Source organism: Stenella coeruleoalba (assembly GCF_951394435.1).
Source record: "Stenella coeruleoalba genome assembly, chromosome: 15".
Taxonomy (NCBI): Eukaryota; Metazoa; Chordata; class Mammalia; order Artiodactyla; family Delphinidae; genus Stenella; species Stenella coeruleoalba.
In genome coordinates this window covers 47,699,899-47,723,863 of record NC_137161.1, presented here as the reverse complement: position 1 = coordinate 47,723,863, position 23,965 = coordinate 47,699,899, and the positions used below count along the sequence as shown (strand labels likewise).

Sequence of the window (23,965 nt, the reverse complement as noted above, 5' to 3'; positions counted from 1 at the left end):
AGGCGGACTCTCAACCACTGCGCCACTAGGGAAGCCCTGGTATTTGTATATTTAGTAATTTTAATATTACTTGCTATATGTAAATGTCAGGTTGTCCTTTTATTTTTTTAAATTTTTATGCAGCTTTTTTTTTTTGGCCATGCTGCAAGGCTTGCGAGATCTTAATTCCCCGATCAGGGATTGAACCTGTGCCCTCGGCAGTGAAAGCGTGGAGTCCTAACCACCAGGGAATTCCCTAATTTTTTTATACACTGTTTTTTTTTGTTTGTTTGTTTTTTGCGGTATGTGGGCCTCTCACTGTTGTGGCCTCTCCCGTTATGGAGCACAGGCTCTGGACGCGCAGGCTCAGCGGCCATGGATCACGGGCCCAGCCGCTCCGCGGCATGTGGGATCTTCCTGGACTGGGGCACAAGCCCGTGTCCCCTGCATCAGCAGGCTGACTCTCAACCACTGCACCACCAGGGAAGTCCTATACACTTTTTAAAGGTTACTTTTCTCATGTTGTACAACACATCCTTGAGCCAGTAGTTTGTACCTCCCACTCCCCCGCCTGTATATACACTGCCCCCCACTCCACAGACCACTCGTTTGTTCTCTGTACCTGTGAGTCTGCTTGTTTTTTGTTACATCACTAGTTATATTTTTCAGATTCCACATGTAAGTGATATCATACAGTATTTGTCTTTGTCTGACTTATTTCATTTAGCAGAATACCCTCTAGGTCCATCCATGTTGTTGCAGATGGCAAATTTTCATTCTTTTTTATGGCCGAGTAGTATTCCATTTATATATCTACCATATTTTCTTTCTCCGTTCATCTGTTGATGGACACTTAGGTTGCTTCCATATCTTGGCAATTATAAATAATGCCGCTATGAAAATTGGGGTGCATGTGTCTTTTCGATTTAGTGTTTTTGTTTTTTACGGATATATACCCAGGAGAGTAGAATTGCTGGGTCATATGGTAGTTCTGTTTTTAGTTTTTTGAGAAACCTCCATACTGTTTTTCAGGTGGTCCTTTTAAATCACTATGATTTATTGCTTTCTGAGTTGTCAGGCAAGATCAGTTTACTTTTCGTCAGTAAGCTTTTTATATTCACACTGTCCTTTCAGAGTTATGTTAGAGTCACTAGTAAATACTGCTAAGTTTGCGACTAGAGTTTTTTCTCTGAGATAATGTGGCCCAGTGAACCTTACGCCAGGTCTGTGGATCCCTAGGATGGCTGTGGATGGTGTTCAGGGCAGCATGTATTTCTTTCTCAAAGAGGTTCATGCCCTAAGGAAAGGAATGGCTCCTCAGGAGAAAATCCTTTAACTGAGTGTTATATTCATGGATATATTCTCTTTTTTGTCTATTGTACATTTTTTACCTTTAGTACATTGCTTTAACAACTGACTTGACTTCCTGATGTCTGTATATTAGAAGTGATTTCAAATGTCCTGAAAAGATGTAAATTGTGTTTCAGCATTCTTTAATGCCCTAGAAAGAAATGGTTTTTCTAATACTAACAGGCATTTTATAACTTTAAACTGTTTTCAGTGTATTAACAGCCACTCTGCTAGCCACTTGGCCACAGGTGCCAGGTCGTCAGTAGTGGTCCTAGACTTAAGGCCGGGTGACCGACCAGCTGCTGTTCCCACTGATGCCTTCAGGAGCTTCCTGTGTCTTCAGCTCATCCCTTATAGACATCTCTGACTACAGCCGCTATCCTGTTCCTTTACACGTTGATTGAGCACCTTCTGTGTGCAAGGGATAGGTTCTAAAGATGAAGGCAGATGACCTCGCTCTCACCCTTTAAAAGTCCTAAGCCTTCTGATTGCAGGGGTTCTTATGAACTCTTGGTCCCAAGCAAGCCGATGGGCATTCCCTCCACGCCGCCAGCCAGTCAGAAATTAAGACCTGGGAAACGGCGCTGGCGCCGCGGCGGAGGTGAGAGCAGGCTGGTCTCCTGACAGCAGTTCTGTTTCCAGAACACATTCCTCATTTCTTACGTCTTCTTACTCCATTTTCTTTCTCCATTGCTTTCTTTTTTAGTATCCCCCAAGTAACATGTGAAAGCACTTCCGTTTAGTTATAAAGATATATTAATCAGTCAGTGAGTATTTCTTCATTTCCGGCGTGATTAAGGTGTGTTTCCTAACACAGTTGCTGACGGGAATGAAAGAAGGATTGAGACACCATGTTTAGTTGGAGAGACAGTCTTTCCTTTCCACACTTTGGTGTATTGCCTTCTGCTTGTTGCCTAATTAACACACATGCTTTGATTCTTATAGTTTATCTCCACCACCAAGAGGCTTGGGGCCCAGGGGAGCAGGGGTTGGGGTGGAGTCGGTCCCACCCGCCCGTGGGACTGCCGAGCACTGGAGGAGGGCGTGAGAATTGTACCACCAGGAAAAAGAAAGGACAGTGGAGTCTGTATAGGAAGCCGGCAAACCCCGTTCCCTACCAGGGGTGGTGAGGATGTGAGGGCTAGACCGAGTGATAGCGGGGGAGGTGGAAAGCAGGGGAACCCAGGGCTCCTTGGGGCACCCGATCCGGGGTGTTTGTCAGTACAGTTAGAAAGGGGAGGGGAGGTGTGGTGGGCACTGACATTTCTGGCGGGACTGTGTAGGTGGCAGTGTCGTGGACGCAGTGCTCGGCTTACTCATGCTCCTGGACAGCTCCACATGGCTCCCCTCGGACACTCATCTCTCTCGACAGAAGACTTCGTCACTGGAAACAAGTTCTGGGTGGGACTTTAGAATGTCAGGGGCGTCAGAGAAGGTTGTCATCACAGCACCTCCACAGTAGTTTTGATTTCTTTGTTTTGGTGTAGACCATAGCCCAGTGGCAGAAAGCAGGCTACCAGGACATGCCTGAGTACGAAAACTTCAAGCACCTTCTGCAGGCACCCCTGGACGATGCTCAGGAGATCCTGCACACGCGCTTCCCCATGCCGCGGTACATCAACACGGAGCACGGAGGCAGCCAGGTGAGCAAGCCCAGCCCGGCCCTGATGCTCTGTTGGCTTTATTATGCATTCTCATGGCTATAAATCCAAACTGCCTGGTTCGTATCTTATATGGTGACATAAACTGACATACAGGTCAGCTTCCAAATATGACTTCTTTTTAAATGAGTGGTCAGAATATGTTAGTGTAAGGTAGAGGATTGCCAGAATGAAATACACTTCATGTTTCAGGAACCCTAATAAATGGAGAAGCTTTGGGCTTAAACTAAAGAAATGGGTTCCTATGTGGTAAAAAGTTTCTAATTTAACAAAAAAAATGTAAAAACTTCTTTTCTATTACACTAATATTAATGCCACTTTTAATCTTTAAATCTAAATCTCTCTCTCGTTTTTTTTTTAAAGGCTCGCTTCCTTTTGTCCAAAGTGAATCCATCTCAGACACACAATAACCTGTATGCTTGGGGACAGGTGAGTAATTGTCAGGTATTTGAGGAGGAGGCCAGGCTGCTTTCTTAAAAACTTGTTTTTAAATTCTACAAATTGGGGAATTCCTTGGTGGTCCAGTGGTTAGGACTCGGCGCTTTCACTGCCGGGGCCTGGGTTCGATCCCTGGTTGGGGAACTAAGATCCTGCAAGCTGCAAGGTGCGGCCAAAAGAGAAAGAAAAGATAAATAAATAAGTCTACACATTTATTGAATTGAATCCCTTTTGGCCCAGAGACAGAGTAACTTGGGTATTTTGCTGGGAAGGAAACTTTGAATAATACAGTAATCCTCATTATCCATATTTTTGCTTTACAAGGTTTCAGTTATCTGAGGTCGGCTGTGGTCAAAAAATTCCAGAAATAATGCCTTAGTTTTGAATTTCACACCATTCTGAGTAGCATGGTGAAATCTCACACCTTCCCGCTCCCTCCTACCTGGGGAGTGCGTTATCTTTGTCCAGTGTTTCCATACTGTATATGCCAATATTAATTAGCACCTGTACAGGAAAACCTTAGTACGTGCAGGGTTCTGTTCTACCTGTGGTTTGAGGCAGCCACTGGGGTCTTGGAAGCTGCCCACCCTGGATAAGGGGGGACTAGGGACTTCTGTGTAGGCTGGGGGTGGGGACATGCCCTGTGTGGATCCCCTTCTGCAGTACACAGCAGAGTCTGACAGGTTCAGGCCAGAGGACAGAACACTGAACTGTGGCCTCCACGTGCTTCCCTGGGAGACACAGTGGCATTGCCCAGAGTCCCCACACTTCTGTCTCCCCCGGGAATGCAAGGCAAACACATGGACTCAACGCTCACCGTTCCTTCTGCCTCCTCTTCACTTTTTAGGCTCCAATTTCCTTCCTTTTTTTTTTTTTTTTTTTTGCGGTACGTGTGCCTCTCACTGTTGTGGCCTCTCCCATTGTGGAGCACAGGCTCCGGACGTGCAGGCTCAGCGGCCATGGCTCACGGGCCCAGCCGCTCCGCGGCATGTGGGATCTTCCCGGACCGGGGCACGAACCTGTGTCCCCTGCATCGGCAGGCGGACTCTCAACCACTGCGCCACCAGGGAAGCCGCCAATTTCCTTCTTTATTTAATTATTCCTAGCATTTATGTCTCCTTCAAATGAGTCTTTTCTTTCATTCTGTTTTCTTATAACATTTTTTGGGAGGTAATTGTAAATTTATATGCAGTTGTATGAAACAATACAGAGAGATCCCCTTTGCTCTTTGCCCAGTCCCCCCGCCCCCCCGTGGTAACATCTTGCAAAACTGTAATACAGTATCATAACCAGGACATTAAGATATGCATTTCCACCAGCACAAGGATCTCTCATGTTGCCCTTTTATAGTTATGCTCACTTCTCTCCTGATCTCCTGTTTTCTATTTCTATAATTTTGTCATTAAAAAGTTAACATGTGTTATATACACAGGGAACTGTATTCAATATCTTGTAATAATCCATAATGGAAAAGAATATGAAAAAGAATATATGTATGTATGTATAGCTGAATCACTTTGCTGTACACCAGAAGTTAACACAACATTGTACATCAGCTATACTTCAATTTTTAAAAAACGGTTACATAGGGCTTCCCTGGTGGCGCAGTGGTTGGGAATCTGCCTGCCAATGCAGGGGACGCAGGTTTGAGCCCTGGTCTGGGGAGATTCCCACATGCCGCGGAGCAACTAAGCCCGTGAGCCACAACTACTGAGCCTGCGCGTCTGGAGCCTGTGCTCCGCAATGGGAGAGGCCACGACAGTGAGAGGCCTGCGCACCGCAATGAAGAGCGGCCCCTGCTCACCGCAACTGGAGAAAGCCCTCGCACAGAAACGAAGACCCAACACAGCCAAAAATAAATAAATAAATTTACTTAAAAAAAAAACGGTTACATATATGAAACCACATGGTACGTAAACTTTTGGGATTGGCTTTTTTCCCTCAGCATACTTATCTAGAGATTCATTTAAGTGTCAAATATATAGGTAATTTGTTCCTTTTTATTTGCCGAGTAGTATTCTGTGGTATAGACATACTGCATTTTATTTAATCATTCACCCATTGAAGGACAGCTGGGTTGTTTACAGTTTCTTTTTTTTTTTTTGGCTGTGTTGGGTCTTTGTTGCTGTGTGCGGGCTTTCTCTAGTTGTGGCGAGCGGGGGCTACTTTTCGTTGCGGTGCGCGGGCTTCTCATTGTGGTGGCTTCTCTTGTTGCGGAGCATGGGCTCTAGACGCGCGGACCCAGTAGTTGTGGCTCACAGGCTCTAGAGCACAGGCTCAGTAGTTGTGGCGCATGGGCTTAGTTGCTCTGCAGCATGTGGGCTCTTCCCGGACCAGGGCTTGAACCCGTGTCCCCTGCATTGGCAGGCAGATTCTGAACCACTGTGCTACCAGGGAAGCCCTTGTACAGGTTTCTTATAAACTTTTTTTTTTTTTTTTTTTTGGCCATGCCGCACAGCTTGTGGGATCTTAGTTCCCCGACAAGGGATTGAACCTGGGCCCTCAGCAGTGAGAGCGCCAAGTCCTAACCACTGGACCACCAGGGAATTCCCTGAACATTTATTAAATCTATTTTTATTTCTTTCATCGGTGTTGTGTTTTTTCACTTTCTTTTTTTTTTTTGGGTGATTGTGAATGGTACTGTACTTTTAATTTCACTGTCCAGTTGTTCATTGCTAGTACAGATCTTCTTCAGCTTGTGAGGCGATTGCATCCCAATAAATCCATCATAACTTGAAAATGCATTTAATACACCTAACCGTATTTTATAATGAAGTGTTGAATATCTCATGTAACTTATTGAATGCTGTACTGAAAGTGAAAAACAGAATGGTTGTGAGTGTCTTGGTTGTTGACCCATATGATCAGTGTGGCTGGGAGCCACCCAGTATCACGGGGGAGGATCATACTGCATGTTGGTAGCCTAGGAAAAGACCACAATTCAAAATGTGTATGGTTTCTACTGAATGAGTACTGCTTTTATACCATCATAAAGTCAAAAAGTCATAAGTCAGCAACCATCTATATATAGAAATAAAGTTATTTTTGTATACTTGTCTAATATCCTGTGACCTTCCTGAGTCACTTATTACTTTTGGGAGTTTTTTGGTAGATTCCTTGGGATTTTTTACAAAAAAATAGACAGTCATGTCTTCTGCAAGTAGGGACAGTTCATTTCTTCCTTTCCAATCTGAATACTTGTTTCCTTTTGTTGTTCTGTTGTCTATTTTCAGTGTCATTTATATCTGCTCTAATCCTTATTTTCTTCCTTCTGCTTGCTTTAGGTTTATTTCCTTCATTTTCTAGGTTCTTGAGATAGGAGTTTAGATTATTGACGTGAGACTTCTCTTCAGTGTATGCATTTAGTGCTCTTAATTCCCTCTGCAGTACTGCTTTTGCTGTGTCCCACAGGTTTTGATTATGTTGTATTTTCATTTTCATTCAATTTGATATATTCTTTTAAAATTTCTCTTGAGGGTTCTTCTTTGACTCTTGGATTATTTAGAAATATTGCTTAGTTTCCACAGATTTTCTTGTTGTCTTCAGTTAATTGATTTCTGTTTTGATTACATTGTGGTTAGAGGATATACTTTGTATTATTTCAATTTTTAAAAATTTGTTGAAGTTTGTTTTATGGCCCAGGATATGGTCTGTCTTGGCATATGTTCCATGGTCACTTGAATAGGCGTTCTGCTATTGTTGGATAAATTGTCCTATAAATGTCAATTAAGTCCTGTTAGTCGATGGTGGTGTTGAGTTCTTACATATCCCTGCTGATTATCTGTATAGTTCTATCCGTTTTTGAGAGAGGATGTTGAAGTTTCCAACTCTTAATGGTGAGTTTGTTTCTCTTTTGCGTTCTGTCAGGTTTTTGTTCACATATTTTTCAGCTCTGTTGTTTGTTGCATACACACTTAGGATTGCCCTTTCTTTTTGGTGGATTGACCCTTTTATCATTATATGATGTCCCCACTATCTCTGGTAATTTTGTTTGCACTACTATCTACTTTATCTGGCCTTTATAAAGCCCACACTTATCTTTCTTTTATTCTTTTTGTTTATGCAAAAAAATTAATGTTTGCATGATATACCTCTTTCCATCCTTTAACTTTCAACCTGCTTCTATCATTATATATTTTTTTAATCTACTCTGCTAAACTCATAATAAATTTGCTTATTTGGACCATTTATATTTAATGTAGTTACTGATACGTTAGGGCTTATTAAGTCTGCCATTTTATTTTTTTGTTTTCTGTGCTTTTCATTTCTCTGTTTTCTTTTTCCTTCCTTCCTGTGGGTTACTTGAACATTCCTTATAATTCCATTTCAACTTGTTCACAGTGGTTTTTTTAGTATATCTCTTTTTGTAGCATTTTTTAGTGGTTATTCTTGGTTGCTCTAGATATTAGAGCATTACATTACATTATGTGTATCTAGCTTATCATGGTCTACTGGTGTTATCTTTTTTACCAGTTCAAATGCAGTATAGAAAACCTACCCCAGTCTCACTTCATGTCCCTTTACCCTCTCCCATTTATGATATAATTGTGTTAAATGTTTCCTCTGTGTGCACCAGACAGTGTTACAGTTTTTCTTCAGCCATAATCTATAAATCTAAGAGAAGATGGAAAACCTCTTATTTTTATCTGTAGTTTTGCTTACTGTGTCCTTTATTGCTTCTTAATACTCCAGAGTTTCTTCTTTTATCTTTTCCTTTCTGTTTAGAAATCTTCCTTTAGCAGTTCTTTTCAAGGTAAGTTTTCTGGTGATAGACTCTTAGTTTTCCTTCATTTGAGAATCTCTTGATTTCCTCTTCAATCCTGAACAATATTTTCTCTGGATATAAGATTCTGTTGACAGTCCTTTTTCTTCGGCAGTTGAAAAATATTGATAAAATGTAATCTTTCTCTGGACCCTTTCAAAATGTTTTCTTTGTTAGTTTCAAATGTTGAAATACCATACGTTTTTGTGTGAATTTCTCTGAATTTATCCTATTTGGAATTTGCCCAACTTCTTGATTCTGTATATTTATGCCTTTTGCCAAACTTGGATAGTTTTCAGTCATTACTTTCTACAATACTTTTTCAGCCTGCCTTGCCTGCCTTTCTCTTTGGGACCTCAGTGACGCAAATGTTAGTTCATTTGTAGTTCCACAGCTCAGTTGGGTACTTTCTATTATTTTTATCTTCCAGTTTATTGACTCTTTTCTCTGTTCCCTTTCTGCTGTTGCATTCAAACTTTTTATATGTTACTGTATTTTTTAGTTATAAAATGTTCATTTGGATTTTCTTTGTCTTATATTTCTTTTCTGATGCTTTATGTTTTCATTTGTTTCAAGTGTGTTCCTAATTGCTTCTTGAAGCATTTTTGTCATGGCTGCTTTAGTCTTTGTCAGGTAATTCTAACACCGTCGTCAACTCATAGTGTTAACACCTGTTGACTGTCTTTTTTCTCATTCATTTTGAGATCTTGACTCTTGGTATAACAAGTGATTTTTTTTAAATATAAATGTATTTTATTTATTTATTTTTGGCTGCGTTGGGTCTTCGTTGCTGTACGCGGGCTTTCTCTAGTTGCGGCGAGCGGGCGCTACTCTTCGTTGCGGTGCGTTGGCTTCTCGCGGAGGCTTCTCTTGTTGCGGAGCACGGGCTCTAGGTGCACGGGCTTCAGTAGTTGTGGCACGCGGGCTCAGTAGTTGTGGCTCGCAGGCTCTAGAGCGCAGGCTCAGTAGTTGTGGCTCATGGGCTCTAGAGCACAGGCTCAGTAGTTGTGGTGCATGGGCTTAGCTGCTCCGCGGCATGTGGGCTCTTCCTGGACCAGGGATCGAACCTATGTCCCCTGCATTGGCAGGCGGATTCTTAACCACTGAGTCACCAGGGAAGCCCCATAACAAGTGATTTTTGATTGAGACGTGGACATTTTCATGTTTGTTATGAGACCCTGGATTGATTTCAACCTGTTTTGGCTGTCTTTTTGTCACACTGCTCTGGCAGGGAAGGGGGTGGTACATTGTTTCATTTCTGCCAGGTGAGACAGGGGTTCAGGTTTTCCATTGGCCTCTGTTGACACGTGAGGTGGAGGGCGACTTCTTGTTACTGTGTGTGGGGACGGGAGTTCCAGCTCCCCACCTGGTTCCCATTGATTCTCCTGTGGAGGTGGCCTTGTCACTGGTGGGTGATGGTGAAAGTGCTTTCTCTGCACTAAGCCTTCTCTGATACCACCCCAGAGGTTGGGGCGTGGACATCTTATTACTACCAGGTGTGGGGTGGAAGTCCAGGCTCCCTGTGTGGTCTCTGCGGACACCATGGGTGCAGGGAGACTTCTTACTGGCCAGCAGGGATGAAATCCCTGGCTCCATACTTGGCCTTTTCTGATACCACCGTGGTGGGATTGTTGGGTCCCTCAGTACTGCCATGTGAGGGGTGCAAGTCTACACGATCCGCTCAGCCTTTTCTGTCTTGCTAGGCTGCCCTGGTCTTTTGCTAGTGAAAGTGGGCTCTTTTTGTTGTAGTTTTTGTCCGTGCTCAGTAACTGTTGCCAGCTTTTTCAGCTCCAAGTCTGGCGCGCATGCGTGAGGCAAAAAGGAAGCCCTGGGAACTGGCCACTGTGTGGTTCCCTGCATCCCAGGGTCTCTAGTTAATATGCTGTCTTTTCACCACCTTTCAAAGTCTTCTTATGTTTGTTTTATATAAAACATCCAGGGGTTTTAGTTGTACTTAGTTGAAGGAATGAGGAAAAGTACATCTACTCTTTCTTCCCAGAGAAATCCTTTTATAAAACTTTAATCATGCTTATACTTTTTTGATTATAACAGTAGTACCGTTTCATTTTTAGAAGACTAGTATATGTAAAAAAAAATTTTAGAAAGAAAGTTTAAATTACATAGAATGCTACTAGCTAGAGTTAAGTACTTCTGGCTTCTTTCTAGTTAATATAAAAGGTATATATCATGTATATCTGTGTGTGTGCATATGTATATATTTTTTTAACAAATTGGAATCTTGTTAGAAATCAAGGTTTCTATTCAATACTTTTTCCCTTAACGTCAATTGAATCATAAGCATTTCTTGATAGTGCAGAGATCCATCTGTTTAGTGGATACTGATTCACACATTGTGAATACGCTGTTACCAAGCTTCTGTTGTAAGCAGATCATTTAAGAGCATCAAGCTGGTTGCAGCAGGGTGGTGGGGAAGATGAGAGATGGGACGTGTGGGCCCCCAGGAGTTCATGCCTGCTGGGAGTCAGACCCTGGATGAGTCATCAGAACTACACAGTGGGGTAAAGTAGAAGGGCATATGCTCAAAACTGTCTGTAGTGGCAGGAATGACCTGATATGAGTGGATCAGGGAAGGGTTTTGTGAGGAAATTATGCTTTAGTTGAAAAGATTAGCTAGGCAGAGGACGGGGCTGGGTGGCAGGAGTGCTCTTGGCAGACAGACAGCACTTGCTAATTTTGTGAGGGGAAGGGTCCTTAATAACGCATGAATTCCAACCAGCTTCTAAGAAACCTGCCAGTAAACCTTTTTCATTAAACTTCAGGAAACAGGAGCGCCCATCCTGACTGATGATGTTAGCCTGCAGGTGTTCATGGACCATTTGAAGAAACTGGCTGTCTCCAGTGCCTGCTGAGCTGAGGACATGAGAAGGAAATGGAGGAAAACACGGTCACACTGTGCTCACAGTTGTTTGTAAAGGCTTAACGTTCCTTTTACTTTTCTGCTGCATTTTAATAAATAATCAAAAGAAGTGTTATGTAACTCTTCAGATTTTAATTTGCTTGTATTCCTTATCTGTGCCCTTTTCTTTACACCATAAAATTATAAGGTCATAAACGTTTTGGTACCGGTAGATGTTTATATGCTTTTTGTATTCTAACTTTTAGAGTCTGTATAAAATCAGAACTAATGTATTTTGGCAGCTTGCTTACATGAAAATCATAATGATCAGAAAGGAAATAAATCTGGATGAAGAAGCACTGGTTAAAATAATGCTAATACAAATTTGATTTCTGAGGTCTCTGTGTGTTTTAAGTAAATTCCCCAAGAGGTAATTCCTGAACTTAATCTTCATTTACTGTCAAGGATATTGTTAACATTAACAGACAAGGAAAAGTAAGAAATATGTGAAACTTTATTGAGGCAGAGTGGTCTGGAGTGGCACTGTTCCTACCTCACCTGAGATACAGAGAACAGATTGCTGGTCACCAGAGGGGAAGGGGTGGGGGAGGGTGAAATGGGTGAAGGGGGTCAACTGGATGGTGCTGGATGGTGGTGAGCACACTGTAGTGCATACAGAAGTTGAATTACAATGTACACATGAAACATATAATGTTATAAACCAATGTTACCTCAATTTTAAAAAAATTACAGCTTATTTTACTCAGTGGAGTTCATCCTTGTTTAGAGGTTATATCCCCTTTTAACATGGGCCAATTGCTAGGACAGCTGTCATCCAGGAGTTTCTTTTGTTTTGACTCCTAGGTTAGTTGCAGTTTTCCTTTTATCTCATAAGTCATTTTGCTGCCTTAAGTGACTGTTCCTAAAAAGAGCATACAAGAGATAATTCACAGAACCTGTTCTGCCTTCATACCTGACAGCTTTACTGAGTATAAAATCTAGGCCCAAAATAATTTTATCTCAAAACTTTGGAGGCATTTTTTCAATCATTCAGCAAATAATTATTCAGTATTTGCTATGTTTGGAGTAGTCTTCTAGGGCCTGGGAATGTAACCAATAAAACAATTCCTATTCTCACAGAGCTTATATTCTGGGTAGGGAAGACCAACATTAAAAAATTAGAAGTAAATTATATAATTTTTTAAGAAGCTAATGAGTGCTATGTAGAAAAGTAAAACTGGGAACTCCTATTAATTGGCTGTCGGACCATCTGGATTGATTCCAATGCTCTATCTTTTGAATTTGTACTTACTGCCATCTTAACCTCTGCTCAAAATTCTGGGTGGGTTTCCTATCTTAAAATGTTTAACAATTACATTTTAAATGCCTAAGGCTTTTATTTACTGTACCTTTTCCATAGAATATTTTTCTTATATTTGGGATATAATTTTGAATTGAGGTAGATCATATAGAAGAGTACATAAGCCTGTGTATCCAGTTTAGGGTTGAAACTGTTCCTCCTTGGGCCTGTTTCCAGTTGACAGGAGGAATGTGATAGACCCAGCTGGCTCTGGTGTCTCTCCAGTGACAGTGAGTGAAGGTGCCGAGGGGCACCCTGAGCCATGCAGGTCCCACCTGTGGGTGCTGGTGGCTGTTTCCAAAGAACGTGGAGGTGGGTGTTAGTGTTCTTTGGAGAGCAGCCATCTCGAGAGGGAGACACTGAGCCAGTGTGCCTAGTAACTATAAACTCCATCTTGAAAGCAAGGAAACTCCTGAAATGATCAATTAGGAGAGTGGCAGCCCGGATGGAAGGAGGCTGGAATCCAGCCGAGGCCTCAACAGAGGCAGCTTTTAGACACAGGTGACAGATGAGGTGTTAGGTGAGAGGGTGAGTCAGGAAAGGTTTCTTTCCTTTTGGGGGCTGGGGCGCAGTAGGGGTAGGGATAAATTCAATCCTGGCCACTCTGAGTTTCAGGAGCTTGTGGGGTAGAACTGAAAATGCCCTGTAGGTTGGCAGTAATTAGTATGTATTTATCTTTCAGGAGAATGTGGCGTATATTTGAGAGTCATAAACGTATAAAGTAAATAACATGAGTAAAGTTGCTCAGTATGAGAAGAGAAGCAAGCTTGGAACAGAATACTGATTTTCCTGTTTTGTTTTTAACGACCTTATTGGGGTATAATTTATATACGATAAACTGCACCCATTTAAAGTGTACGGTTCAATGAGTTTCAGTAGATGTGCACACCCACGAAAGCACCACCATCACATCACCATCAAGACACAACATTTCCACAGCCCCCAAAGTTTCTTCAGGCCCCTTTTAGTCCTTCCGTTTCTGCACACCCTGGTCGGAGGCAACTACTTGTCGGCTTTCTCCCACTATAGATGAATTTGCTTCCAGAATTTTATGTCTGGTTTCTTTTGTGCCTGGTTTCTTTCACTTAGCATTACCCATCTGAGATTTATCCATGCAATTGCATGGATCAGTACAGTAGTTCCTTTTATTATGGAGTGATAGACTCACATTTCCTTTATTCATCCACTAGTTGATAGACATTTGGGTTGTTTCCATTTGGGGGCTCTTATGAATAAAGCTCTGTGAACACCCACATACATACGTTTGTGTGGACATAATGTTTTCATTTCCTTTGGGTGAATAGGAACCGAATGTCTGATTCATACAGTAGGGGTACTTCAATTTTTAAGAAACTGCCAGTATCGCAAAGAGGTTGTGATATTTTATGTTCCCACCAGTAAGAGGTCTGATTGCTCCAAGTCCGTACAACCCTTGGTATTCTCAATATAATTTTTAGTCATTCTAATAGGTGTGTAAGGGTGTCTCGTGGTTTTAATTTGCATTGCTGTGATGACTGACAATGCCCCTGTACTTATTGGCCATTTGTATATCTTCTTTAGTTAAGTGATTGTTGCCTGTTTTTCAGTTCGGTTGTCTTTTTATAATTGAATTGTAAGATATCCTTATAAATTCTGATACAAGTCCTTTGTCAGATCTACCTACTTTGAATATTTTATCTTGTGGCTTGTTTCATTTTCTTAACTGCCTTTCGAAGAGCAAAAGATTTAATTTTGAAAAAGTCCAATTTACCAATATTTGTTTGTGGTTTATGCTTTTTGTATTCTAAGAAATCTTTGCCTATCCCAAGATGGCAAAGATCGCCTTTTTAAAAAATTTTTATTTTATATTGGATGTAGTTGATTTCCAATCGTTGTGTTAGATCTTTTCTTCTCGGTTTGTAGTTTTAGCTTTTATATTTAAGCCTATGATCCATTTAGCGTTAATTTTTGTGTGTGGCAAAACACCAATTTTTAGAGGGTGGGAGAAATGGGAAGAGCCCTGAAGGATAAATAGATTCTGAAGAAAATTATGTTTCGAAGCTATGAAAGGAGCAGGTGGAGTCGTATGCGCTGGAAATCGTCTGATTATGGCTGCAAAGTAGTTACTGGCTATGGAAGTTTACTGAGTATCCACTCTGTGCCCAACACATCCCTTTTGCTCTCAAGTTGTTTGGTTTCTTGAGTGGGGGTAGATTATGCTTCGAGGAAATGTACGGATAAGAGAAAAGCTGATGGTGGATCGAGTGGAGACTTTTTGTTTTTGAGGCGCGGGCTCGTTTGTATGATGGAGTAAAGAACAACAGAATGAAAAGGGCGTGAGATGGAGGTGGACAGAGTGTAGTTGCTGGGCCAGGGCCCTGAAAGGCAGAGAAGAATGGGACCCACAGCCTAGTGGAGGGGCTAATTCAGACGTAGAGGGACCCACGCGCACCAGACAGGGCTCCAGGCAGGAAGATGGGGAAGATGACTTGCGGGTCGTAGACGGGGTATCCTCGCAAACCTGAGAGCTGGAGGAGGGAAGGAATTAAGTTTAACAAGGGCCACCTAAAGCCTGTGTAAGGCAGGACTTTGCAAGTGGGAGGTTTGCCTGAGAGAAAGTGTCATTGGGGCCCGTCACGTGGGAGGCAAGATCGTCTCCGGACCCCAGGCGCCCGACCCGAGTGCGTTGCCCAGCGCGACGTCCGGACTACACGCTCCAGGATGCATCGGGGCCGGCGCAGGAAGCGGCCAGCCCGGAGCGGCTCCCCATTGGAGGCGGCGGCGGCGGTGACGCGCCCACCGGAAGGCCCGCCTCCGCCCTGGGACTCGGAGGAGTGAGGTATTCCCGGCGGCGTCATGCGTCCGGAAAAGGCCCTGTCTTGGTACCGGCGCATGTCTATGCTGTACGGACTGGGCGCCTGGACCCTGCTGGGCTCCTTGTTTTTGTATAATCAGAGAAAGAGCAAGCCTCCAGGTACGGCTCTCGGGCGGGACCTCTGGGGGACGCGCGGCCTTGCGTGGGGCGTGTCCGGGGGGTCGCAGAAGTGGCTTCGCTGTGCCGCGCGAAGAGACCGGGAGCGGTGCTTAGAGCCGCGCGTTATCGTGGAATCTGCCAGCAACGACCTTTTAGAGCCTCTTCCCCGAACCTTGCTGGTTTATTGAGCGAGGCCGCCCGTATCCTCAGAATTTGAAGAATCCGTGAGATTCCAGGTGGAATTTCAAAGACCCTGGATGGTGGTTTAAAGAGGCGATGCTTCTGTAACTTCAGCCCTGCTTTGGTCGCCTGGTCGCCTTTGCCGACCAAACGATTTCGCTGACTTACACCAGCGAAGGAGTACTGAAATCTTACCAGTTGCTGGGAGGAAAAGGAAATCCCGCAGCTTTCAAAAATGTTCTGGAAATCTGTGGCTTCGTCTAGAGTAGGGACTGGCTGGGGCTGAAGGGGAGGAGCTGGTGGGGGAGCGACTGCTACAAAATAAGGGGTTTCCTTTTGTGGATGAAAATATTCTACACTTTATTTTGGTGCTGGTCGCACAGATCTCAAGATACTAAAAACTGAATTACATTTTAAATGAGTTAATTGTATAATAAGTATTATCTCAGTAAAGCTTTTTATGTAAAAACTGTGCTGAAGATTACATTTGGTGCTGAAGATCACCAATGGCCTGAAAGTGCACATGTCAGCATTAAGCATTTTAAAACATTTATCTCTGTAGTGGTCATTTAAAAAAATTATTTACATTTTCTTTTTTACAGAAAGAAAACAATGTCAGGAACCTGATGGGGGTGGGGGTAATTCTTACCTTAGTTTATTTTATTTCAAAGACTTTACTAATAATTCTAATGACTGCTGCCTAAATTAAAAGTTAGTGATCAACTATACTTCAATTAAAAAATAAAGTAAGATAAAATGAAAGTTAGTGATGCAGCTGTTACTTTTTTTTTTTTTTTTAAGGTGGTGAAGTAGAACAAAAGAATGTCTCAACAAATGAACTGTCTGAACCCCGGAAAGGGTTTTATGTGGAAACGGTTGTCACATATAGAGACAATTTTGTTCCAATTACTGCCAGGATCGTCAACTATTTGAAATCATGGACTGGTGGCCCCGGACCAAAATCATGATGGACGGCTGAATTCTAAAAACAGGACTTTGGTTCAGCATATAAATTTGAGAGATACTGTGATTTCCACTTTCTCTTTGTGAAAAGTGTATACATTTAATTTTGCTGTAAAATAGAATCACTAATAATATGCAATAAATATTTCCTTGAAGAAAAGTAAATTTGCATATTCAGGAGGTGTCCTTCTATACTCACAGGAGTAAAAGATTGAAGTGAAATGTCGTATTGAGCTTCCATAAGCTTGGTTTTCTGAAATTAGTTCATGTAACTTTATATTCCTTTCATGTTGCTGTCAGACATAGCTTTTGTGGTCCCTTTAAGCAAATCTCCGTGTTCAGTTTGGGACTTAGAGCAGCCCTTTGGGCACTAGTGGGTGCTTGGTAAGTATGTTGTGAATTATATTATAACTCCTGGATTAAATAGACTCGATCTGTTCTTTAGGAGCTGTACAGATACCCTCATTCTTTCGGCAGGAGTGGATTAAACCCCAATGGTGGCTACCAGTATTCTAGAGATAGGGGATACAAAGTGAGGACAGCAGGGTTCCTGCCCTTGAGTGCTGCAGTGTTCTCTCCGCTGGGCTTGTTTGGTTGCAAGTAACAAACCCACATAAGTGCGATTAAATCAGAAAGAGATGTTTATTAAAAATGTGTGTGGACAGGGAATTACCTGGCGGTCCAATGGTTAGGACTCGGTGCTTTTGCTGCTGTGGGTGTGGGTGCAATCCCAGGTCGGGGAACTAAGATCCCACAAGCTATGCAGCGTGGCCAAAAACAACAAAAAACCAGTATAGACAGCTCAGAATTCAAACAGAGTATGCTGAGGTCTTCGGAGGGCCTGGCAGCAGGAACCGGAATGTAGCCACTCACTGAGCCTGCCTGGGGACTGTCTGCCTTGTTGCCTTTCTCACTGCACACGTTTTGTCCCCGTTATTTCTGTAGTAACATCACTTTGCAGCTACAGCGTCAAAGTCTGATCAGCTTCTTCCCAAGCCAGAGTTTGTCTTCCACTCCTGTGAGAGTCACTTCCCTGTGTATCGGATCCTTTCCTGTGGATCACTGAGTCCTGCCTCAGTTAGTAAGAAACTAGCATTCGTTGCCCATTTGGGTAGTGTTTCTTGTGCGCAGCTATTTGGGACCCCGTGAGGACTAGGGATTCCTGGTAGGACAGGAATGGGACACTTCTGGGTTCCTGCTATAGTACTGTCACCTTCAAACCTTTGCCTTGATTTCTCCTTGGTGTCAGTTCTACCTGACACCAGGTGGGTGGCCTGAGCAGTGCTTTGGGGGCAGTCAACCTAAGTGACAGAGGCTCCAAGATGGCAAGTAGCAGCTTCAGATGTCAGCAGCAGAGGCTCCTCACTGGACATCAGAGGTCAAGAATGGCTCAGTGCCAGTGGGGTGGGCACCCTGGTGGACACCTGTGATGGGCATCAGACGTGCAAGAAGCAGCATACGATGGTGGAAGGGAATTTCTGAATGGCTTCCCAGAGCAGCCTGCTTCTCATCACTCTCCTTGGAATCTCAGTTTCATGCCTGGCCTCCGGCTGCCGGGGAGATGGGGAAAGTGCGTTTCTGGCTTCCGCATCAGGGATGTGTTGACCCTCAAAGTGGGGCATCTCCTAGATATAGGAAGGATGATCACAGCATGCTGGGCAAGTAGATACCAGGACAAATGTCCACTCCAGGCAGCAAGCCAGACTTTCATCGGGAGGCACTAAGATACCTGCCTCTGTAGGTCACTTTCCCCAGAGAAGGTTTCTCTACCGGGGGTGGATGCCTGGCTGTAGGAATTCTGGGAGCTGTGTGTGTGTGTGTGTGTGTGTGTGTGTGTGTGTGTGTGTGTGTGTATTCCTTCTTGTTTAAAACACTTCAACCCCAACTGCTTGTGCTAAGACCATGTTCTCTCTCCATAACACTTATTACTGACCGACCAGTAAAACAATTGTGGCTCCAAACAGCCTGGAGCTTCAACAATTCCCGTACTTCTGCTGAATCTTGGCTTAAATAGGCCTTTGTGGACTAATCTAACAACCAAAATATAATTTAAAGTGTTCTTCTGGGAGAAGGTTTTCAGAATTCCAAACGTCTATCTTGCAGGTGCAGTTGGAACACGGTCTGTTCAGAAGTTGGGAATCACCCATTGAAGGAGAGTTTGTAGGATTGGAAATAAGTTTCCCGAAATTCTGAGGTCTGGTAGTATTTAGAGGGAGTGGGTTTTCTTTTTCTTTTTTATAAGATGTATGTATCTCCGGGGCGTGCGCCCCCTTCCTGACATCCGTCCAGCTGGAGGAGCCATCGGGGACCATTCAGATGAAAAGGACTCCTGAGAGATAGTAGAGCAACAAGAGAAGAGGAATTGGGTTTTCCGGCCCTGTGGAGTACCACACAGCCCAGGGCTTTAGAGAGAAAGAATCAACTTCTACGTAGTTTAAGCCATTGTGACTTTGGGTCTCTGCTACAGTTGATGTAACTCTAAGCAAATCACATCTCCCTATTCATTTCTTTTTAAAAATGGTACCTAACTTTTCATGATAGAAAAATCTCCTGTGTTTTCTGAGCTTTGGTTTCTTTTGAAGAAGAGGTATAATATCTAGCCTGTCTACTAATAGGGTTGTGACTGTCAAATGAGAAAGTGTTTGTACACGCATGATTATTCTTAGGAATAGAATGTCTTAGCTACTCCTGGAAATGAGGCGTGAAAGGCCGTCTTTCTGGTGATAAATGCAGTCTGCTTCTGTCGTCCTCCAGCCGCTTTGCTTTCTTTCTTGTGGCTCCCCAGGGAGTTACCTCGTCACAACTGGCCTGTCTGAAAACAGGGCTTCCATGGGTAGTAACTTGCTTCTTCAGCACAGCAGGTTAGCAGCGTGTATCAACATGGAAAATGGCACATCCTGCGGTCCGGCAATCTCACTTTCAAGAATTTGGGAGATTCCTGAAAAGATTTAGGAAGATGCCTCTTCAACATCCCTCGTTCAGCATGGCCTCGAGCTGAAACAACCTCTTGGTCGACCGTGCCGATTGCCTTCCCAGCACCCACTGATCCCACTCCTCTTTTATAACAGACCCTGAGCTCACCCCGTCAGGTGCTTCAGGGGGACTGGCCCAGGTCCTGATTGGTCCAAGTCAGTGTTTCTCCAGGGGGCGCTGCAGCCTCCGTGGATGTGACAGTCCATTTTGTGGGCTGCCCCAGGTGTTGCAAGTGCTTTAGCATTTCAAGTTCCTTGGGCACTAAATGCCTGTAACAATCTTCACAGCTTGTGACAGCTTCAGACACCCCTCCCCACACACATTTCCAGTAACCCCTGGGGGGCTCTATGCCCCAGGTGAGAACCTCTTATCTGAACCAGTCAGGAGGAGTAGGTCCCATCTCCCTTGCTAGTGACTGGGTTAAGCATGGTCATGTGATCTCACTCTGGCTAGTGAAACTCGAGGGGCTTCTGGGCAGGGTGTCCCAGCCTCAGAGGAAGCACTAGGAGGCGATAGTCTCCTGTACTTCTGAACATTGTGTCTGGATAGGATGCCCAGTACAGCCACAGCCATACTGTAAATCTATGACCCCCTGTTAGTCAAAAAATCAAGTTCACACCTGTATTCATTCAGCAATGTTATCTGAGCTTCAGGCAGTGTGCTAGGTGCTTAGGATAGAATGGTAAGCACGAGACACTAATAGAGCAAATTATCGGGCACTGGAGTGACTGGAAGTTGCCAGGAAAAAAAAAAAAAGTCGCCAGAAGATTATGAGGGAAAAACCATAGGATAGCGATGGAGAATAATGGGGAACCAGGACTCTTAACTTTGTGTGGTCAGAGAAGTTCTCTCCGATGAGGAGGCGTTTAAGCTGAAAATGAAAGGAAGGAGGGGAGCGAGATGGACAAAGAATGGGGGAGGAGCATTCGAGGTGGAGGACCAGCAGATGCTGAGGTCCCGAGGTAGCAACAAGTGGATTACCTGAGCAATTTAAAGAAGATCAGAGTCTGGAACGTGAAGACTTTATATTCTAGAAACCACTTTTACGTCTTATGGAGAATGGATTGGGTGAAGACAGAAGTGGCAGTAAGGAGACCACTGAACAGCTGTAGTAGATGCAGGTGAGAGATGACGGGCCATGGAGCAGGATGGCACTGGGGCTGGAGAGAAGAGGGCGTGTGGGGTTCGTTTGGGGGAGTCAGGAGGTTTGTTGATGGACTAGTTACTCAGGGAGAGGGAAAGAGCAATCATGAGTCACTTATGGCTGGAGGAAACAGTGGAGCCATTGATTTGAATCAGGGTGGCCCAGCTGGTGGAGTGTGGGGGGCTTGGGGGGATTGCAATTCAGTCCTGGCACTAACCACCCAGACTTAGCACAGACCCTGCAAGTCTAAGGGCACGTCCCCAAAAGGGCAGCCCTCAGTTCAGATGCCAGGCGCACCTTGGGGGTCACCAAGCCACCTTTACTTCCGACCAACTGGCTACAAATTTGGGAGTTTTTTTATGACTCCTACAGGTTAGATAACTTACTGCAATGACTCACTGAACTCAAGAAAGCCTTATACTTACAGTTTTATTATAAAGGATACAAATCAGGACTAGCCAAACGAAGGAACACATCAGGCAAGGTCTGTGAAGGTCCCCAACAGAGAGCTTCACTGCTCTCTCGGTGGAACCAGGGTGCAGGTTCCTCACCCATGTGTTCACCAGCCAGGACGCTCTGCTAAGGTTCAGTGTCCACAGCTTTTATTGGGGTTCCATCTCATATGCACAACTGATGGACTCATCTGCTGTGTGACTGAACTCAATCTCCAGCCGCATCCCACCGCCCCTCCTCAAAGTCCCACCCTCTAGCCACATGATTGGTCTTTCTGGTGACCGGCTCCCACCCTGAAATGTTTCATTAGGAACTCCTATCCCTTAGGAAATTCCAAGGATCTTAGAAGCTCCATGCCAGAAACACAGAACAAAGACCAAACTCTTTTTCATACGGAAGGGGTGAAAAGCCTGAATCCCATTTTCAGTCTGTTAATTTGGTTCATGGAAGTGGAGAGGTCAAGAAGGCATTTGGAAGTACAAGCACAGAGGATGTGTTGGGAATGGAAATGAAAATGTGCGAGTCAATAGCACAAGGTGGAATTCAAAAACATGAGGAGAGTGGCGATTTAGAGGGCAAAGGAGAGCGTGCAGAGGGAAGGAGGCACCGCAAGAGGGGCTGCTGGGTGCTTCTGCCTCCTGATACTGACCTTTTCGAGCTCAACAAATATGTAAAAAGAATCCTGGTGTTTTGGTATATTTTTAAAACGTTTTATTTTTGAAATAAGTTACCTTCACTTATAGCCCAAGTGGTCAACATTTTACTTTGCTTTATCACTCTCTTTATTTTCTCTGTATATATCATTCTTCACCAGATCTGAAAGTTGCAGATATGTTGTCCCTTTACCCCTAAGTACATGTGTGTATTTCCTAAAAACAAGGATGTTCTCTTACATAAAAATCAGGAAATTAATATTGGTTCAATGCCATTATCAAATCCAGCAGTTCTCAAAGCGTTCTCTGAGATCCTCCTTAGAGGAGCTGAGATTTCCACCTATTTTTATAATAATATATAGACAATATTTGACTTTTTCATTCCTATTCTTTCAAGAGTGTACAATGGGGTTTTCAGAGGCTTCATGGTAAGTCATGATCTCATTGCTCTAATGTCAGTATATAATGGATTTATTATTGTCATTTAAAAAATTATCATAAGTCAATATTTAACAATTTTTCTAGGTTGTAATTTCTAGTACAAGTAAAAATCTTAAGATATAAGCTATTTGGGGTGTTCAATAATTTTTAAGAATGTAAAGGGGTCTTGAGATCAAAATGTTTTGAGATATGTTGATTTGATGCAAATTTAAACAAAAATATTTACCAATTGTCCCAATATGCACTTCTTTCTTTTTATTTTTTTCTGGCTAGGATAAAACTCAGTTCATGCATCACATTTAGTTTTCCTGTCTCTTTAAAAGTCCCCTTTAATTTGGAACAGTTCTTCAGACTTTCTTTTTCTTGACATTTTTGAAGGATCCTTCTAGTTATTTTGTAGAGTGTTCCTTAATTTAGGCTTGCCTGATGTTTCTTCATGATTGGATTCAGAGTCTACATTTTTGGCAGAAATACCACAAAAGTGACATGGTGTCTTTCTTGGTGCAATATCAGAAGTATATGATGTTTGTTTATCTCATTACTGGTGATGCTATCTTTGGCAATTTAGTGTGCAGTATTTAACGCTCAAGTATATTAGTATAGTCTTTTCTGGCCAAATGACTCTTCCTTGTTCTCCATTTGAAGCTTTTTCTTGTAGGAGAGGAAAAAGGTTTTCTCACTCTCTTGAGGTCCCTGGCTGGGTCTGAAAATTAAAGTGACAAAGACAGATGAACAAGAGAAAAGCATACAAATTTATTTAAGTTTTACATGACGTGAGAGCCTTCATAAGGAGATGAAGACCCAAAGAAACGGACCTGTGTAATTTTTGTTGTTAGGTTTGACGAAGCATGAGTAGTCATGGAGGAACATGATAGGTTAAGGAATATGAGGTAGGCAGAGTAAACTGGGGGAAATTTAGCAAGGCCTGTTGGTTCAGATTCTTCTTGGTGTGCTTTTGTCTTTGGAGATAAGGCTGCTCCCTCCCTCCCAGTACAGATAGGGCACCTCTCACATTTATGACCTGTTTCAGGACAGAAGGGTGGGGACCTGGGACCCTCTACCTGAACGCTTGCACCTGGACAAACATTTCCTACAGCAACCGATACAAAGAAACTATAAGAGACTGCAGATAACTGCACCCATGCGCAGTCACAGGGGCAGTTATGAACAATAAGACACAAAAAGGCCACAAACCAACTGCCATTTCTGAGGTGCCAGGAGGAAAAGCAGGGTAGAGCAGACCCAAGTTTGGTTCGGGAACATCCTCAACTCCCTCCCTCTACACCCACCAGCACTATTAGGCTGTAAGAAGAAGACACACTGAGAAGGGCTTGTTTTTAGCAGTGATAATAATTTGTTAGGGTAATACTTGTACAGTCCTTTGCAGATTTCTAACACTTTTGCACAGTATATATTATTCAAATCTTCTAACAAGTCTGGGAGAGGGGCCAAGTATCAGTATTAGAGGAGGAATTACAATTACAGAATCACATATCTGCGCACTGCCAGGACGCGGCTAGGTCAAATGAATACCTAAACAGTTAAATGGCTATTTTAGGCAGCAGATACTCTCCTGTCTGGTTTCTGAGGAGTTACAGAGGCAGGAAAACAAGGGAAAAAGAATTTGGGAGAATCTGGGGGCAGAAGGGTGGAAACATGGAAGGAGGCACACGATTAGGATTAGTATTCAGGACAAAGCTGGGATTCAGGGATGACTGTCACTCAGGCCGGGGTTTGTGAAAAGAAACTGGGGCAGAAACTACTGTCTGGGCACCAGTGAGTCGGGCTGGGGTGTGGG

General features: G+C 43.3%; 2 protein-coding genes across 4 annotated transcripts in view; both read left to right on the top strand.

Moving 5' to 3' along the window:
- Positions 1–11,183, top strand: part of SEC23B (SEC23 homolog B, COPII coat complex component) — a 40,880-nt gene extending 29,697 nt beyond the window's left edge. For all 3 annotated transcript variants that reach the window (XM_079943767.1, XM_079943768.1, XM_079943766.1), the window contains 3 exons: positions 2,817–2,972; positions 3,354–3,419; positions 10,971–11,183. In XM_079943767.1, the coding sequence (XP_079799893.1) occupies positions 2,817–2,972; positions 3,354–3,419; positions 10,971–11,060 (312 nt within the window). In that variant the 3' untranslated portion in view covers positions 11,061–11,183. The remainder of the gene's footprint in view (positions 1–2,816; positions 2,973–3,353; positions 3,420–10,970) is intronic.
- Positions 11,184–14,762: 3,579 nt separating this feature from the next.
- On the top strand, positions 14,763–16,684 carry SMIM26 (small integral membrane protein 26). Its single transcript, XM_079944039.1, has 2 exons — positions 14,763–15,360; positions 16,342–16,684. The coding sequence occupies exons 1-2, from the start codon at positions 15,243–15,245 to the stop codon at positions 16,506–16,508; spliced, it is 285 nt and encodes a 94-aa protein (XP_079800165.1). The 5' UTR covers positions 14,763–15,242; the 3' UTR covers positions 16,509–16,684.
- The last annotated feature ends 7,281 nt before the right edge of the window (positions 16,685–23,965 follow it).